Here is a 19717-nt window from a genome sequence, read left to right as displayed (position 1 = left end):
CATATTCAAATTTAAATGCATGAATATCAGCATAAGTGTACAGAGTTCTCTTTTAGGTAACAGATTTCAAACATAATTGGAGTTTAGGAGGAAAGCTCACAGGAGCACTGAAAATAAATATTGATAAAATAGAAAAGAAGAAATAACATAGGAAAGCAAATGATCTGAAATGATTCAAAAAATTCTAATGCTGAAAAGATAGTAATAGAAAAATCATACTATGATCACATCCTATACCACAGTGACTATCCACAAGTAGTCGTGATGAAAGAGTAACTCATGGGCAGAGTTGCTTGGGACAGACCCCAAATCTCAAGGCAAAAAGGAAACAAGTCCTGGGGACAGTTGAGATAGGAGCTATTGACACTGATTTCTAGCCTTAGAGAAACAAGGAAAGGCTGGAGAAACCTGGCTTTTTAGCCTTGAAAGATAACTGGGAATTCCCTTTGTGGAGGACATCCTTTATTATCGGTATGAAAAAAAAAGACAGAACAGTGGAAGAAAACATTCGGACTCATTAAGAAATTATTGGATTCTTTGGTGGGGCAATTATAGTGCCTTTTTCGAAGGATGAAATTAAATGAGTTATCTTTTTCATCTGTACTATCTCATGCCTTACAAAATCTACAATTGTGTTTTGGACAGAGTTTTATTCCATTCTGATTGTCCTTTGTTTTGTTTCTGGTACCGTTGTGCTTGAATCTGACATTTAACATAATGGAATGCTTTCTACACTTTCCTGTTACTTACAGTTTGTAACTAATAATAATCTTTATTAGTGTCACAAGTAGGCTTACATTAGTGAAAATCCCCCAGTTGCCACACTACAACACCTGTTTGGGTACACTGAGGGAGAATTCAGAATGTCCAAATCACCTGAAAGCACTTATTTCGGGACTTGTGGAAGGACACCGGAGGAAACCCACTTAGACGCAGGGAGAACATGCAGACTCCACAAAAACAGTGACCCAAGTGGGAATCGAACCCAGGTCCCTGGGGCAGGGACCTGGGTTTGATTCCTGCTGTGAAGCAACAGTGTTAACCACAATGCTACCGTCCCGCTTCAAGGTAGGAGCGAATTATAATCATTTTACACAATTGTTTATTAATATAAATTAATTATTAGATACAGGTAGACTTCATGGCTTGGGATCAAAACGTAGAAATATTGAAACATATTACTTGAAAGATAAGATACAAGTAAATCAGTTAAAACGCTTGTGACTAAGAGGAAGATGTACTTTAATTGGTTGCATGACCTCTCAAAATGAAATTATATTTCTGGTAATATACTATAAGTAATATGCTTTTGATCTTCATAAAAGTTATGCGTCTAGGTAGAGCAAGCCTCTTGATTGTTTTAATTGTTAGTGTAAACTGTTACGCAGTGGTTGGGCTTGTGGTGCAACAGTAGTGCGCCTGACTCCAGATCAAAAGATTGCGTGTTCAAATCACGTCAGGCTCACGGAGTCTTTCTGCAGCTAGTTCCAAGGTTTTATATCTGGATAAAGTAATCATAGAATTCTTAGAGTGCAGAGGTTGGAGATGTTCTAGAAATGATTCTGTTAAAAAGCATAATGCAAATAATGTTTTGGGGCAGTACGGTGGCACAGTGGTTAGCAATGCTACCTCACAGCTCCAGGGAAAAGGGTTCAACTTCTGGCCTCGGGTGACTGTGTCGACTTTGCAATTTAGAACATAGAACAGTACAGCACAGAACAGGCCCTTCGGCCCTCAATGTTGTGCCGAGCCATGATCATCCTACTCAAACCCACGTATCCACCCTATACCTGTAACCCAACAACCCCCCCCTTAACCTTACTTTCATTAGGACACTACGGGCAATTTAGCATGGCCAATCCACCTAACCCGCACATCTTTGGACTGTGGGAGGAAACCGGAGCACCCGGAGGAAACCCACGCACACAGGGGGAGGACGTGCAGACTCCACACAGACAGTGACCCAGCCGGGAATCGAACCTGGGACCCTGGAGCTGTGAAGCATTTATGCTAACCACCATGCTACCCTGCTGCCCAGTGTCTGCGTGGGTTTCCTCCGGGTGCTCCGGTTTCCTCCCACAGTCCAAAGGTGTGCAGGTTAGGTGGATTGGCCACGTTAAATTGCCCCTTGGTGTCCAAAAAGTTAGGTGGGATTACTGGGATTGGGTGGACGTGTGGGCTTAAGTAGGAAGCTGGTGTAGACTCAATGGACTGAATGGCCTCCTTCTTCACTGTAAATTCTATGAACAGCATGGAACTCACTGTGTTAAATAGCCCTCTGACCAGGAGAACTAGAGCCTGGATTATTCGACAAACAAATAAAAATATTTGGTTATTAATTTTCTTGAACCACTGCCATCATCCTGCCAGAAATGGGGGATTTCACTGCAAGTGATAAAAATTTCAGGTGCAGAGAATTTTTGCACGAGTTGCCTACCAACACTTTAAACATTTTATTTCAGCACAGATAATAGTACGGTTCCAAAGTAGCTTTGTATAACAAATATCATTAGGTTTCAATACTATCAGTATTATAATAAGGTTGGTTCTTTAGTTGGTCTGGAGTATGAAAGTAATGGTTGACTTCCCAAGTCCTTTAATTTGTGTCCTCCCATGTGAGTAGAAAGTGAAGATGGAAGTGACATGTGGTGAACTGTCCCTTTCTGATGTTGGAAACCATTGATGTAACTGGCTGTCAACAAAGTGATTTCTAGAATCTGTAAAAGAAAATTGGTAAGTCAAAGCTCATGACAGAATTTTCTTTTAAATGTAAATGAGGACTGCTCAGCTGTCACCTTCTAGTCATTAGTGTCATAGCAAACTAGAGCTACAGCACTTGCCTTATTTCTAATATGGATTTAAATGGTACTAGGAATAAAAATAAATCAGCATGCAACAAATGAATGACTTTTTTCCCCCCTATGTTCCTGAGGGCATAGCAAGGAGGAGAAACATTTTGACAGTATGTTCAATGTGCCCCTGTGCACAGTTGGCTATCCACTTTGCTGCTATTCTGACCTTTCTAGCCTTGGCCACCTGAGTTTTCCAATGAAGTTTAACATAAGCATGAGAGAGAGGGCAGGATTCTCGGTTTGGAAGACTGGTTGATGGTTGGACTGAATCGGGTGTGGTTTGCGTTCCCGTTGGGGGCGCTATTTGGTAAGAATACAAATGCCAGCACTGCCGGTGCGAAGTGAGAGCAATTCCTGGCCGAGCGGGTGTTGTAATCACTGGGGCCGGAGTTGGTGCTAAACATCATGGCAGCTGGAGCTGTTTTTAAGCGCTCCATTTACCACCCACTCACTGCAGTTACCAAGATGGCTCAGAGAAGTCCTACCCCCCAGAGATTGGGAGTCTGAGGTGGACCCACAGCTCCATGCCAGTGAGGAGCACCCTCTTCCCCAGGATGGGCCACAGACTCAAGCTTGCGTCCCGAACACTGCTGGGATGTGTTTGCAGAAGCAGTCACTAGCCTCACCAGGTGACTACAGCTGGTGATCCAGAGGGGTGGGGATAACCAGTGAGGCCTTTGCCCAGAAAAGTGAAAAGAACCAGGGAGGGCTCCAAGGGCCACAGTGCGGATGTCATCTCGTAAGGGTGCGTTCTGCTGATCACCTGCTTCTTCTGCAGTGGGGCAGCATTTCTCAGAAGTGTCAATACATTGTGGGTCCCTGATTGAGCTTGGCCATGCTCATCCCCTTGATGATACAGCAGGGGTGTGAGGGTGTCTAGAGGGGTGGTCTGAGTGGGTTCCAAATTGACCAGAGGCCTTCTGAGCATTCAAAGGATACAGGCAGCAGTGTGAGCAGCCAGGATCCCGCAAGAAGCACAAGCTGGTGCATTTAAAAGACAGATTGCAGCAATGGCAGTCTGAGCCAGGCCATCCCGATCCCAAAGGGGACAATGCGAGTCCAGGCACTCAGCATCAAGTCGCTCCCCGCTACTGCCCAGCACTGATACCCCTCTGCAAGTCAGACAGTTTTCAATGGTTTTTCTGTGTTTTTTCAGCCACCCGCTCCCCCTCTGCAGCCATGGTGCCCAGTCCCCATTTGTAAATACTATTAGTAATTCGCACCCACGTGACTTGCGCCCGAGGGGGGTGGAGCACTGCAGAAACGCGGAGCATCCTAGGTCCAACCTAGTAAGTATATTTAAATGAACGCGAATGCCAGTTTTGCAAGCCCCTGTCTGAGTATGACGCAAACCTGGATTTCAGGCATTGGAACATGGCGCCTGAAACGGGGCTGGGCACGAAACTTTATTTTCTCTGGACACCCAATTGTGATTCTCACATCTGGTGTTGCGAGGTGGAGAATCCAGCCCAATATTTAATCTTTTGACTGGGCATGTTACAGCCTCTCAAACACAATTGAGTTCAACAGTTGCAGATTGAATCCTCTGCTCCAATTTTGTTTAATTTTCCTTTCCCAGTTTTGGTTTCTCTCCCTTGTTTTTCCTTTTTTTGATTTTAGATGTTCATGATCCTGTCATTCACACTTCCTGGAGACACATCTTGGCCTGGATTTTAGCGGCAGCAACCTATTCTCCACAGAGGCGGGCAGGCAATAGAGCCGAATAAAGCCACAAGGATCATTTACCACTACCAATGCAACTTTTCTGACATCATATGGGTTCCCCACCACGTCAAGAGTCCGGCAATTCTGTGGAGGCAGTCCATGAGTGACTGAATTAAATGGCATCATCTTGAGCAACAATGCTCTCAGGAGGCCAGGATCAGCCACACAGGGTGCGATTGTCTGGCCTTGTTACGCTCTTGCTCAAGCGAAACGAGGCTGGTGAATAGCGGCAGAATCCAAAAATGAGAACCATGCCAGGCGGCAAACAGTTTGGGATGCAACCCGCCCGCTCCCGAGGTGAAATCGGGACCTCGCCGTAGCGTGGTGAGAAACCAATGTTCACCACTTAGGCCCTTTATCCATACAATTACCGAGAGCCACCCTAATCCATCGGCCGCCTGTCATTCAGCGATCTGCCCAGTAACTGGTATGCTGGGGCCGATTAGTACTCTTTTGAATTGTCACCTCTGTGTACAGTGGGGGTGGGGACCCTCCACAGAGGTGGCCCGCCATAGGAGGGTGGGGGGAGGTGCTGGGGGAGAAACTGGGGGGGGGGCAACCGCTCGCGACACCACAATGCCAACCTCTGGATCGTGTACACCCGTTCCTGGGGCAACCTGTGTCCCTGCCTGTCTGCCCCATTGATCACCCATAACCCCCACCGACTGTTGAGGCCTCTGGCTGTGCAGCTGAAGACTATTGCTAATAGAGAATTGGCAATTTTGTTTAAGTGAGCACTTCACACAACCCAAGTGGATTTCCTTGGATGGACGGGTCATGTATGTGGTAGTCACTGTGGTGATATGATTTGCATAGCTGTCTGCCATTGGGGCAGAACACCGGCTTACCATTGGCTCTGGTCGGTCATGTGCCTCTCAACCGATGGGTTGAGACCAGTCATGTCACAGCTCTCCGACTGGTCGAGGGGCTGAGTTAACCACGCCTCCTTGCCGAGGTATAAATAGTCAAACGCCTGGCGGTCGTCCATTTTATTGTAGACAACCGCAGGGCTAAGTTCTAACTTATTAAAGCCTAACTTTTGTAAAGCAACTCGTCTCTCGTGCAATTGATGGCTCATCAATTTAATAAGCTAGATTTTTGAAGATGGAGTTCCGGATCAAGCCCAAATGCCTCCGCATCATCCCGCAAACACCAAACACTGCAGAACTTTTTCAACATTGGCTAACATGCCTCGAAGGACACCTGGAATCTGCAACCAGCCCCCCCACCATGGCACAGAAGCTGCACATCCTCCACTCCAGCGTGGGTATCGACGCCTACGTGATAATCAAGGAGGAAAAAGATTACGATGCAGCCATACTAAAGCTGAATGGACAATTCATTAAACCAGTCAACAGGGTATTCGCCCGACATCTGCTGGCCACCAGACAACAGCTCCCCGGTGAGTCACTAAACCAATATTACCAGGCCCTCCATACCCTGGGGAGGAGTTGCTCCTGCCTCGCAGTCTCAGCTACGGAGCACATGGAACTACTGATCAGAGACGCTTACGTGGCTGGGATGCAGTCCCCCGCTATCCGCCAGCGGATGCTGGAGAGAGACGACCTCAGCTTAACTGAGGCACGGACTCTCTCCACCTCCCTGGAGGTCGCCGATCAAAACGCCTGCGCCTATGTCCCCAGCCGCTTGGCACCATCCTGGGCCTCCTGGTACGCTTCCCCACCGCCATCCGCCGCTCCCGACCTCCCTCAGGCCTGTGCCGCGGGACGCCCCGACAAGTCCACGGGGCCCCGCTGCTACTTTTGTGGGTTCGCGAAACACCCTCGCCCGCCCTGCCCAGCCCGCTCCGCCCTCTGTAAGAGCTGCAGGAAGAAGGGCCACTTCTCCACTGTCTGCCAGGCCAAAATGGTCACTGCGGTTCCTCTAGATGCCACACAACACTCTTCTTCCCCCTTCCCCCCCCCGCGCCTCTCTCTCTCCTCCGGGCCCTCCCGGTCCCCTCCTAACCGCCGCGCAACGCACCCCCCCCCCCGCCCGCCTGGCCTGCGCGCCTCTCTCTCCTCTGGGGCCTCCCGGTCCCCTCCTAGTCGCCGCGCAACTCTCTCCTCCCTCTTCCCCCCCCCCCCCCCCCCCCGAGACCTGCGCGCCTCTCTCGCTCCTCCGGGCCCTCCTGGTCCCCTCCTAGTCGCCGCGCAACTCTCTCCCCCCCCCGGGCCCCGGCGCCCGACCTGCACGCCTCTCTCTCTCTCCTCTGGGCCCCCTCCTAGAAGCCGCGCAACTCCCCCCCCCCCCCCCCCCCCCCCACCGCCCCCGGCCCCCACGCCTGGCCTGCTCGTCTCTCTCTCTCTCTCTCTCTCCTCCGGGGCCCCTCCAGCGCACCGTGCTCCTCCCAGCTCGCCGCCCCCGGGCCCCCGTGCCTGGCCTGCGCACCTCGCTGCCTCCACTCGCAGCCGCTCCAATCGGCCCGCCGGCACCGCTAACCCCGCCCGCAGCAACCACGAGGGCCCCACAGGCGCCGCCATCTTGGGGCACCGACTCCACATGCGGGTCCTGGGCGTCGCCATCTTGGGGTGCCGCCATCACGTGCGGGTCCTGGGCGCCGCCATCTTGGGGCGCCGACTCCACGTGCGGGTCCTGGGCGCCGCCATCTTGAGGCCCCGACTCCACGTGCGGGTCCTGGGCGCCGCCATCTTGGGGCGCTGACTCCACGTGCGGGTCCTGGGCGCCGCCATCTTGGGGCCCCGACTCCACGTGCGGGTCCTGGGCGCCGCCACCTTGGGATGCCGACTCCACGTGCGGATCCTGGCCACCACCTTTTGGTACTGGCACCCAAGGTCCTTCCAGCATCTACTCGGACGACGACGACGAATACGGATTTTCTCCACGGCTCGCGGCCATTCAGCTCGACCAGTCACGTCCACGCACGCTCGTCAAAACGACGACGCTCATCTACCTCAACGGCCACGAGACGGGCTGCCTGCTGGACTCCGGGAGCACGGAAAGCTTTGTTCACCCTGCCACGGTAAGACGCTGCACGCTCCCTGTCCATCCTGTAAAACACAAAATCGGGTTAGCCTCAGGGTCGCACTCCATCCACATCACCGGGTGCTGCATCGCAGACCTCACGGTCCAAGGGAAGGTTTTTAAAAATTATAAACTCCTTGTCCTCCCTGACCTTTGCGCACCGGCACTCCTAGGACTGGACTTCCAATGCAACCTGCAGAGCTTGACCTTCCAATTCGGCGGCCCTATACCCCCCCTCACTGTCTGCAGCCTCGCGTCCCTCAAAGTGGACCCCCCCTCCTTGTTTGCTAATCTCACCCCCGATTGCAAACCCGTCGCGACACAGAGCAGACGGTACAGCGCCCAGGACCGGTCCTTCATCAGGTCCGAGGTCCAGAGGCTGCTGACGGAAGGGGTCATCGAGGCCAGCAACAGTCCCTGGCGAGCCCAAGTGCTGGTGGTCTGGACTGGGGAGAAAAACCAGATGGTCATCGACTATAGCCAGACTATCAACCAGTTTACGCAACTGGACACGTATCCTCTCCCCCGTATTTCCGCCATGGTAAACAATATCACGAATACAAGGTCTTCTCCACTGTGGACCTTAAGTCCGCTTACCACCAGCTTCCCCTCCGCGTGAGTGACCGCAAATACACCGCGTTTGAGGCAGATGGGCGCCTCTACCACTTCCTTAGGGTTCCATTTGGTGTCACAAATGGGGTCTCGGTCTTCCAACGGGAGATGGACCGAATGGTCGACAAGTACGGATTACGGGCTACCTTCCCGTATCTTGATAATGTCACCATCTGCGGCCACGATCAGCAGGACCATGATGCCAACCTCCAGTCTAGCCATCCTCGGCTACGTAGTGCGTAAAGGAGTGATAGGCCCCGACCTCGAACGCATGCGCCCCCTTTGGAACTCCCTCTCCCCAATACCCTCAAACGCTGCCTGGGTTTCTTCGCATACTACGCCCAATGGGTCCCCAACTACGCTGACAAGGCCCGTCCCCTCATTCAAACCACGACCTTCCCGCCGTCGACAGAGGCCTGCCAGGCCTTTAGCTGCATCAAAGCGGACATCGCAAAGGCCACGATGCGCGCCATCGATGAGTCCCTCCCCTTCCAGGTCGAGAGCGACGCATCAGAAGTTGCTCTGGCGGCCACCCTGAACCAAGCGGGCAGTCCCGTGGCCTTCTTCTCCAGAACTCTCCAGGCTTCCGAACTCCGCCACCCCTCTGTGGAAAAGGAAGCCCAGGCCATAGTCGAAGCGGTGCGACATTGGAGGCACTATTTGGCCGGCAAGAGGTTTACCCTCTTCACAGACCAACGATCAGTAGCCTTCATGTTTGATAATGCACAAAGGGGCAAGATCAAGAATGACAAGATCTTACGGTGGCAGATCGAGTTGTCCACGTACAACTATGACATCTTGTATCGTCCTGCGAAGCTCAATGAGCCTCCTGATGCCCTGTCCCGCGGTACCTGCGCCAGTGCGCAGATAGACCGCCTCCGCTCCCTCCACGCAGACCTCTGCCATCCAGGGGTGACCCGCCTCTACCGTTTCATTAAGGCCCGCAACCTGCCTTTCTCCATCGCGGAAGTCAGGACAGTAACCCGTGACTGCCACATCTGCGCCGAGTGCAAACCGCACTTCTACCGCCCCGAGCGCGCACACCTGATCAAAGCATCCCACCCCTTCGAACGTCTCAGCATTGACTTCAAGGGGCCCCTTCACTCTAACAACCGCACATTTACTTCCTGGCGGTAATTGACGAATTCTCCCGCTTCCCCTTCGCCATTCCCTGCCCCGACATGACCACATCGACCGTCATTAAGGCCCTCCTCTCCATCTTCTCCCTGTTCGGCTACCCCGCATACATACACAGCGATCGGGGTTCCTCTTTTATGAGCGACGAGCTGTGTCAATTCCTGCTCAACAGGGGCATTGCCTCTAGCAGGACGACCAGCTATAACCCCCGGGGGAAAAGGACAGGTCGAGCGGGAGAATGGTACCATCTGGAAGACCATACTACTGGCCCTCCGGTCCAGAGATCTCCCTATTTCCCGATGGCAAGAGGTTATCCCCGAGGCCCTACATTCTATCCGCTCACTCCTCTGTACCGCAACAAATCAGACACCTCATGAACGTCTTCTTGTTTTCCCCAGGAAGTAGTCCTCCGGATCCCCTCTCCCGACGTGGCTGGTCACCCCCGGACCCATCTTGCTCCGGAAGCATGTGCGGGTGCACAAGTCCGACCCGTTGGTGGAACAATTCCAGTTACTCCACGCTAACCCGCAGTATGCATATGTGGAGTACCCCGACGGTCGGCAGGACACGGTCTCCCTCCGGGACCTGGCACCCGCCGGCATGCTTACCTTGTCCTGTGGCCTTCGATACATCTGCCGGGCGTCCTCTGGGGGCTATGAGGCCGGAGGACCCAGTCTCACCTGGCAGCAGTATATGCTCAGCCGTGCTGCCCTTTTCAGTTTGCCGACTTCGAGATGTGGCCTCTTCAGAAGGGTAAAAGTGGAAAAGGGGGGGGGGGGCGGTGGAGAGCTGGTGGCCACCGTCGCCACTCCATGGAACGGGTCCGGGCTGGTGCTCAGCGCTCCCTCCTCCTGCTCGGCGCCCATAGGGCCCTGGGTTTCACCTTGGGATGGAAGGGCAGCTGGTTCAAGCCCTGGTTGCCCCTGCATCATCTGGCTCTGCCAGCAGTGACAGTTCCCCATGGTCTGCACTATCGTGTCGACGCCCTCGGCGATGCTCCTCAATGATTGGCACATGCTCGGCAATGTCCACCTACGACTGGGACAAGCTCTGCAGCACCTGATCAAGGTCAGCCTGGTATTGGGTGACATCCCAGCACGGTAGCATAGTGGTTAGCAGAATTGCTTCACAGCTCCAGGGTCCCAGGTTCGATTCCCGGCTTGGGTCACTGTCTGTGCGGAGTCTGCACGTTCTCCCCGTGTGCGCGTGGGTTTCCTCCGGGTGCTCCGGTTTCCTCCCACAGTCCAAAGATGTGCAGGTTAGGTGGATTGGCCATGCTAAATTGCCCTTAGTGTCCAAAATTGCCATTAGTGTTAGGTAGGGTTACTGGGTTATGGGGATAGGGTGGAGGTGTGGGTTTGGATAGTGTGCTCTTTCCAAGAGCCGGTGCAGACTCGATGGGCCAAATGGCCTCCTTCTGCACTGTAAATTCTATGAAATCCCGCAGCGATCGGACATTCTGTCAAGACCCTCAGCTATGGCCGTCACTGACTATGCAATGCCTTGGACACCTTTACTCATGGTATTGACGTCGTGCACCAGGCTCTCCACTGTGGTCGGCACCCTAACAGTGTTGGCCTTGGTGCCGGCGACATCTCCTGCGCTCGTAGCCTCTGGAACGCCTCCAAGCGGCTATAGATCTGGAGTGACGCTGACATCTCCCTCTGAATGTCTCGGCTAGTCGCTATTGTCTCCAACAGCTCCGGGTAACTCTGATCCACAGGCTCAGCATCAGGTTGGGACCCAGCAGCCCTCCAACTGCTGTCGTAGCTGGGGGTTCCTGCTCCGCCTGATGTACATCAGCAACAGTGTGGTGCTCACCAGATTGTGCCTCCGAAGCCTGTGCACCAACATGTCTCACTGAGGTGTGTGTATCTGCGCTGGTGGAAGTGGGGGGCAGCTATGGCGCGACTATAATAGTGGCAGCCTCAGAGCTTTCTACGATGTGGTCTCCTGGGATGACTGGAGTCCAGATGGGCCGTCGCCATCGGCTGGAGTACCTGTGGGAGAATGGACATGTGGTCAGTGGGAGGGATGGGTCAGTCAGTGAAGCAATAACAACTCACGTTTGACAGGTCCCCCAGGGGAAGCCCAGTGGTTCCTCACCTCCGTGGCATCTGCCAGCTTTCATGTGGGTGACCAATCTGTCCTCAGCTACCCCAGTCACTCCAGGACACACTCCTCAAAAGGTGAGGATTCTTAAGTCCAGCACTCCGCTAGACTGGGCCCTCTCCCGATGATTATGGGAGAGCTTGTCCGGTAGACACAGAGGGGGCATCGTTAACCACGTGCGTGGTTCAGAGTGCTGGGAATGGGGGTGTGAAGAGAGGGAGAATTGGGGGGTCGGATGGAGTTGGGGGGATGGATGCTCCCTTTGAGGGGGGGGGGGGTGTGGGGTGAGGGCATTGGTGTCTACTCACTTGAGCTATCCGGTGTAGGTCATTGACTTTTTTTCGGCACTGGAAGCCAGTCTTCCTGGTCACACCCCCGAGCTCACAGTTGCCGTCCTAGGCAGCACTGGCTGCCCTATGGCTCACACTCCGGGTCCCTCGGGAGAACAGATACCCTTCCTGGCTTCCATTGCGTCTACGAGTCTCCCCATGTCAGCACCCTGAATCCTTGGGCTGGTCTCCTTGGTGTTATTGTTGCGAGCTGGCTGGGGTGTGCAGGGCAAGTGCAGCTTAAGTGCTGCTCGACCTTGATAGCAGGGGGACTGGTGAGCCTTCATTTGTGGCGAGAAGGCCATGTGGCCTTGTTAAGTGGACCAATTAACGTTGAATAGCGTTGCTGGCTTCGCTGGGCCGACTGCCGGGAAGCTCATGGCAATTCCCACCCGCTACCACAATGTTTCCGGAGAATTGCACCCACAGTTATTCTTCTGGAGGGGGTCAACCCTCCACCCCCAGGCATCAGAGTACTTTGCCATCCTCTTTACGAGTGAAGAAGGGGCCACCATGCTCTAATCCAGGGAGATTCCTAGATCTCCCTCTTTTCTAGCAGCGCTCAGCTTCTCTTGTAGATCTGCCATCCAGATATTGTTGTGGCCCTCCCACTTCCCTGGTCCACCTACTATTCCTAATTGGGCAGCAAGTGCAGAAGCGATCAGTTAAGAGGCTGCCTCATGCAAAGTCGCTTTGGTGGGTAAATGGAAGCCGCTGGTGGGCTTGGCACAACCCAAGTTCCCAATGTTAAAGTCTGGAAACTCAGAAATATTCAGCTAGTTTTTCTCTCACCACAAACGCTGCCAGACTTGCTCAGTATTTCCAACAATTTTTTGTATTACAAGTTTTATCTGTTATAAGCATATTTCAAGCATACTCTGTCTATAGTATTCCACATAATGTTTCCAAAATGGAAGACACCCCAGGGGTAAAAAGCATTGCCATTTAAAAGTTTTAATCACTTTTCAAGTGAATTACTATTCTGATATTCAAGGCAGTCTTTTTATTAAAAAAATATTTAAAATCTTTTTCATGTTGAAAGTAGCTAACTTTATCCATTTTCAGACTTTAGAAGACATGTACCAAGTAAACAGCAACGCACAAGTACTTATTGTTTAATTGATAATTGGCGCAAATCTGATTTTTAACATTATATTAAAGCACTGTTTACTTACTTACCATTTACAAAGTAACAGGATGGGTCTTTATGTCATCAGACCTGACTACAGTTTTAACTCGAGTCTGAGTGGGTAAGCCATATGACCAACTCTGGACAGAGAAAGATCAATATCTTTTTAAAAATAAATTTGGGACTACCCAGTTCTTTTTTCTTCTCCAATTAAGTGGCAATTTAGCACAGCCAATCTATCTACCTTGCAGATCTTTGGGTTTGTGGGGGTGTGACGCACGCAGACATGGAGAGAATGTGCAAACTCCACAGTGACCCGGGACCGGGATCGAACCCGGGTCCAAGGCACCAAAAGCAGTGCTAACTACTGCGCCTCCATACCGCCCAAGATCAATACCTAAAGAGGCTGAAAAGGTGATGAGGATTGCTATTTTAGACTTTAGAAGGAAGGCCGAGGCTTCTGCTGTTCCAATCCGTTCCTGAACGTGAGATTTCACCTGGGTGGGTTTGCAGGTGAGTAGGTATCCCTGTGCAGCTGTCCAATAAGGAATTTCGATATTCCAATAGTTCATTAACTACTGTTTTGACCAAAGATTCCAGTTGTGACAGTCAGCTGATCTATTTCCTGAGCTGTTTCCAACTCGCCAGGATCATCAAGGCGCGTGCACAGCTGGGAATGCTCTTCAGTAAACTGGCAAGTTTGGAAGCCTTTGATCAGTGAGTGAAACTGAAAAGCTGCAGCCATGTCCAGGTGAGAGGTTGCTAATCACAATATTTCTTCTTAGAGGGTGCCTTCAGTGCATGGCAGGTGATTGCTGACTCTTGGAATTCCCTTCACTCACTTTCAGTTGCACTTTCCTGCCAGGCTTCATAATGGCATGGAAGCAGCTTACATACCTTGCATCTGTGACGAGGAACAAGAGCAACACTATCCCTGCTCGAGGCAACAGGAGCAACACCCAAGAGTCTTCTCCTCAATGACATATTGCTCCACAAGACAGAGGAGATGAACATGGTGATTCAGCTCCGAGGAGGTGAGACTTCCAACACAAGGCTGAGGATCAGCCTAGAGTCTGAGGATCATCTCTCTTAACAGGTCTGAGTCTCAGGACGTTCAGGCTCTCATGGAAAATAGTTGCTGACATCTGCAGCCTCCTGGAATACAAGCGCCTTGCCAATGCACCAGATGGGCTTGCATTGCCATTGGTTGTCAAGGTGCCACTGGTACACCAACTTCAACCCAGGTTTCTGCCATTCCCCAGAGTTGTGTGCTCTACTTCTGCCCGGAGACAAAGCAGAGGGTTATGAATGTTAGAAATCTATTATGTGGCTAGAAATGAAGGACATCATTTGCGGAAGGTGTAGGGCAATAGGATATGGGCTAGCATGCGTGTTAGCTGTTGAGATGGAGAAGTGAAGTGCCTGGAGTGAGAGGGATGTGTGGAACTGCGAGGTATGTTGACCAGAGGAGTTGTGTACAGGAGAATACTGGGAAAGTCAGAATTAGGGGATTGGCACATCAAAAGGGGTTCTGCCATTTACTGTCATGCATCTCCAGGTCAGAAAGACCATAGTTGCTGCTAACTTCCTTGCTGTTTTTCATGCACACCAGTATGGTTTGAGAGGCAGGCTTCTAACTCTTGTCCTCATTTCAGGCTCACAAATGCCAAAGTATAAAAGTGAGACACCTGAGGGACTGCCTTTAGTGGTCTCCTCTCCATTCTGTTGTTGCTGCAGCTTTAGGTATCGTAATCCAGTTCAGTCATTTTAACCCGTGCCAGGGTCCCTTTAAAGAAATCCTTCTTTTGACAGAATCTCCACATTATCCCACCATCACTCCCTTCTGATTGGACGGGAAACCTGGAGGTGGGATACCAATGTCATGGCAAAGCCCATTGACTTTGTCAACCGGCCCTGACCTGCTACAGGTCCTGCTGTTTAGGCTGGGATCATCAGTTGAAAATTCTGTCCATTTGAGTTCAACATGCTTTCAGTTGCCGATGATTTCCTCCATTCTACCATGCCAACTTCCTTTACTTTGTTATGCCTCACCTACAAATACTCCTTCCATTCTACCTATTGAACTATACCTTCATTTCTCTCTTCTAATTTCCTTAATGTTCCTTCATAGATCAAAACTTTACTCCCCAACCATCAAGTATTTTGCTATGTTAATGGTCCGATATAAATATGGTCTTATATAAATGTCAATGTTTTTTATATATTTAATTGTCTCTTAAATTAAGCATTAATAAAGAACAGGTACCACATTTACTGCTCAGAAAACAAGACATACAGATAAACAGTGCTCATTTGTTTTAAGTACAAATAGATTAAAAATATAATAATTTAAACCTTGGGTTTGGACATGTCAAACAGGAGCTTTTGTGTTGGTTTGTCTTTTGTGCCTATACTGTCTGCTGTTTTTCCAATTACAAGCATAAAATCATCACGACAGCCTCCAAAGGTCACGATACTTGTGTAAACATATGTTGTTATCAAGCGCTGTGAAATTGGAAAAAAAAAAAAGAAAAAAAATGGTAATTAGGTACAACAAATATAAAACTTTCCCTGCATGGCCATATTTGAATTCCACCAGTCACATGCTTGATCCTTTCTGGCAGAATCTGGCGAGCAAAGAAAAGACGAACGGGTATCTCTAAGGAAAGTTAAGGAATGGGGTGATGCAAAGTATTGTAGCTGGGAGCGTTAGGGAGTCCAGGGCGGCAAAGGTCCAGATTTAAGCTGGGAGTCCTCGTTTCTCCTGAATTATTTAATTTTGATTTCATACATCACTGTGGTTGTTAAACTTCAAGATTTCATGATATTTAATGACTTACAAATCTCAATGATTGGAGTTTGCACATTCTCCCTGTGTCTGCATGGGTCTCACCCCACAACCGAAAAAGATGTGCAGGGTAGGTGGATTGGCCACGTTAAATTGCCCCTTAATTGGAATAAAGAATTGGGTATTCTAAATTTATATTAAAAAAAATACAAATCTCACAGCAAATCAGATCGATGTCAAATTCCATGGGCTGAAATTCTCCGCTGTCGGGATTCTCCATTTTGCTGGCATCCCGGGGGTTTCCCGATGGTGGAGAAACCCGCCCCATATATTCGGTTTGCTCTCATTTTGGAAAGTTGGTTCAGTCTACTTGAAAGAACAGCTGGCAGTAATACTTCCGTGCAGATAGCTGTAATGAGTTCATGCAAACTTTTCCTGATATTCTGTTTGCACCAGTGAATCAGTTTGTATTGTTTGTTGTTTCAGAATTTATCTTTCAGTAGTTAAGTTTTAATTAATCTCCAAACCCTCCTCATCCACGTGTGCATTGGTCATTCCTAAAAAGGTTCTTCCTTCACAACAGAGGAAAAGCCTTATTTAGATTGAACAGCATGGTACTATGTGTTTCAATTAAACACAGGGAAATGTGATCATGCAGTGTTTAAAGGTGGTCATTCTTACCATAGAGCTGTATTCCAATATGCTGATGCCATTCTCATGCACAACTAACCATATTGGTGCGGTATCAGATTGTGATGGAGAAATGGGCTACATAACAAAAATAAAAGCAGAGCTATCATGTATCTACAAGACAAATATATTGATAAGAAAATAATTTAAATTAAATAGGTTGAACCGACAATTTGATCTCGTTCACTATCCTTCCCTGTTTCTTAAGGTGACGTTCCAATTGTCAGTGCTCAGAAGGCAAATTTTCAACATTTTCCACATATTATAGTGAAATATGTAGAAATTCCAAGATCATTAAATAATAGCAAGGACTGCCTAAAAGTTAATGAAAATGTGGCAAAGGTCACACATGCCAAGTAATATTGGTTTTCAGCACTTGATTTGACCAATTTGAAGCTCCTATTGATTTTGGCTAATTTCCACCATATTGGCAGAAGATTTCTATGTGCACTAAAATCATTTATTATAAAGAATGCACTTATGGTTTAATTACATTTAGTGCATCAGAGAATATCTTCCCTTGTAATGTTCTATGGCTGAATAAAACCAATGTATTCTGCCTCTTCATATCTTTCCATCACTATCCAGAAGGAAGGACTGTCAGAGATTTGTTTCCCGACTTCTGCCAGTGTCAGTCTAAAGCCAACTACTACCAGATTTGTGTGAATTCAGTCGGAATGACTCAACCTTCACTGCTACTTGTTGGGGAAGCAACCTCTTCTGCTCAGTGTTTCCCCACAAATGAACAACTCAGATTGGGAGTTTGAACCCCTATTCCGTCTCTCTATTAAACCATGTAGTTGAATGAATGAAGTAACAGAGCTGAATAAATTTAAAACAAGGTCGCAGCTGGTGCTTCAAAGCGATGGACCAATAAAACACATTGCATTTTTATGAAACATTTAATGCAGCACAATGTTAGAAGAAAATTCACAGTTGGGGGATCAAGTCTAGACAAGAATAAACAATATCCTACCTTTGTTGCAAACAGTTTTGCTCCAAAGAAAGGCCACTTCCTTGCTACAGTGAAGTAAATGCGCACACAGTCAGCAGCAGCACGTCCTCGCAGAGCCATCCATTTAGCAGAAAGTCGCTGACATAGTTGTCTAAAGTTGACACACAATGGTACAGTGAAGTGTTTTCGGCTGCATTAATTTATTCAAAAAATATGTTTGAACAGTAATTATTTTTATTTCTATAAGCCAAGGTGTGTTTTGATATGCTACCAGTGAAAAGCTGGGGACTTTATTTCATCTCTCAAGTAGTTATAAAATAAACACACTGATTCTTTCAACAATAGAGCTACATAATCAACTACTTGAATCTGAAAAGAATGGCAAATTATAGAAAACTGGAATGTTTGTACTGAATGGGTTCCATACATACTTAATTTGCTCATCTGTACATCCTTGTTTATATCTTTTTGGGTAAAATTTCTCTATTACTTGCTTCAGCGTTTGGTTTGATTTAGATTGTATTGAGATCTGACCCGCTGGAGTTGAGAATGGTCGCTCAAAGTCTCCAAACTCCACCTAGTGAAAAATGCACAATTAATAGGCTGTTTAAAATGTACGTCAAGGGAGTCAAATTTGTCAACAGTATTATTTTAATTTGGACATCCTAATACTAAATATCCTTACTGAGAAAAGCTGCAGTGTTAAATAGAATTTACAAACTGGCAAAAATTAATGAATTGCTGGGCCTACAGGAAAATTAAGCCTCCACCCCAAGTGTCAGTCTGAATCCATGGCAGCTTGAAAGTTACTGGCATAGTACCAGAAGGATCAATGGTGTAATCCAAAATCAGCTTTGTGCTTCATTAGTTAGCTTCTGCTGGACCCACCATATGGGTGCTTCCTCAGGTTTTAGCATCCCCAAGCAAGAAATAGAACTATAATCAAATGTTGTTCATTAACCATTGCTGAAAGAACTTGGGTACAGATGGGATCAGGCTCATCATGATAGCCCTCAGCATTATATCATTATATGGGTAGCACAGTTGGGCAGCACGGTTAAACATCGGTTAGCACAGTTGCTTCACAGCTCCAGGGTCCCAGGTTCGATTCCCAGCTTGGGTCACTGTCTGTGCGGAGTCTGCACGTCTCCCCATGTCTGCGTGGGTTTCCTCCAGGTGGTCCATTTCCTCCCACAGTCCAAAGATGTGCAGGTTAGGTGTATTACCATGCTAAATTGCCCTTAGTATCCAAAGGGATTGGGTGGGGTTGCTGGGTTACGGGGTGGAGGCGTGGGCTTGGGTACGGTGCTCTTTCAAGGGCTGGTGCAGACGCGATGGGCCGAATGGCCTCCTTCTGTATTGTAGATTCTATCGGATTACTCAGGCTAATTTGTGAAGTTTTGAAGGAATGCTGATGTCATGACTCCATCATGCCACTGGCTTAAAGGGGTTAAAGAGAGAAGCTCAGAAGATAAATTTAAGATGAATTTAAAAAACATTTTAACTTATCAGTGTTTCAGGACACTTTCCTGATGCACATTCCAAGCTTTAACAGAATTATAAGGGATGTTTTTAACCAGCATGATCAGCAGGAATGGACTGGGAATACAGTAAAAAAACATTTAAAACTCAATCTGGGATTTTAACTCTGTTGGTTATGGTGACGGATGAGGTTCATTCATGTCAGACTCTGGCTGTCAGATCTGACAGAAATTTCTTAACAAGTGTGTAAATAGATTGTGTAGGTTAAATTATATTTTAAAATAATAGTATTAAAAAACTAGAATTAAAAATTCTACAGGTCTCCAATCTGGGTCATACGAGCTATGAGAGAGAAAATTCAGTTGTATTACTACACAGTATTCTAGGTATAGGTACCCGACTAGGTATAAAACCGGGCATAATAGAGATGATGAATTTTAAGATCTTTGATAGCATCAGGCTCGAGGTCCTTTGACACTACTTTATCTGAAGAAGCAATAGAATTTTGGAGCAAGCAGAATTTAACAAGCAAGTCTAAAAGCCCTGAAGGCTCCTTCATAAGAGTAATAAAGACTGGCTGAAGGCTGTGACTGTTGTGACCTTACATCGGCGTTCATAAGAGACCGAATAGTAGTGGGAGGTGGAAAAGAGTGACTGTACTATTATAATCCTCTTGAAGAAAAAGTACAACTTTACAACTGCACTTGTAGAAACCTGTCCAGGTAGACCAGATGTGGCAGGGGACTAGGGACCTTGAGTGATTACGTATCATTGTCCCGAAGGACGAAGGTCAATGATAATCTTACTTGATACATACCCTAAAAGCCACAACCAGACTGAACAGGAGAAGACTTCTCCCCATTCCTCATGGTGAACCTCCTATTACGGAGTGAACCAGATGTAGAAACTCAAATAAATTGA

At 48.5% G+C, this 19717-nt stretch overlaps 1 protein-coding gene across 4 annotated transcripts in view; it reads right to left on the bottom strand.

The window, feature by feature from the left end:
• Positions 1–2129: 2129 nt before the first annotated feature.
• The window catches only part of plekhh2 (pleckstrin homology domain containing, family H (with MyTH4 domain) member 2), a 390052-nt gene continuing 372464 nt past the window's right edge, over positions 2130–19717 (bottom strand). For 3 of the 4 annotated variants that reach the window (XM_038812971.1, XM_038812954.1, XM_038812944.1), the window contains 5 exons: positions 17746–17891; positions 17336–17465; positions 16351–16437; positions 15237–15386; positions 2130–2717 (listed from right to left, as the gene is read on the bottom strand). In XM_038812971.1, the coding sequence (XP_038668899.1) occupies positions 2532–2717; positions 15237–15386; positions 16351–16437; positions 17336–17465; positions 17746–17891 (699 nt within the window). In that variant the 3' untranslated portion in view covers positions 2130–2531. The remainder of the gene's footprint in view (positions 2718–15236; positions 15387–16350; positions 16438–17335; positions 17466–17745; positions 17892–19717) is intronic. The other variant, XM_038812963.1, reaches the window with a different exon arrangement.

Source organism: Scyliorhinus canicula, chromosome 1 (assembly GCF_902713615.1).
Source record: "Scyliorhinus canicula chromosome 1, sScyCan1.1, whole genome shotgun sequence".
NCBI lineage: Eukaryota > Metazoa > Chordata > Chondrichthyes > Carcharhiniformes > Scyliorhinidae > Scyliorhinus > Scyliorhinus canicula.
This window is presented reverse-complemented; position numbering and strand designations above follow the sequence as displayed.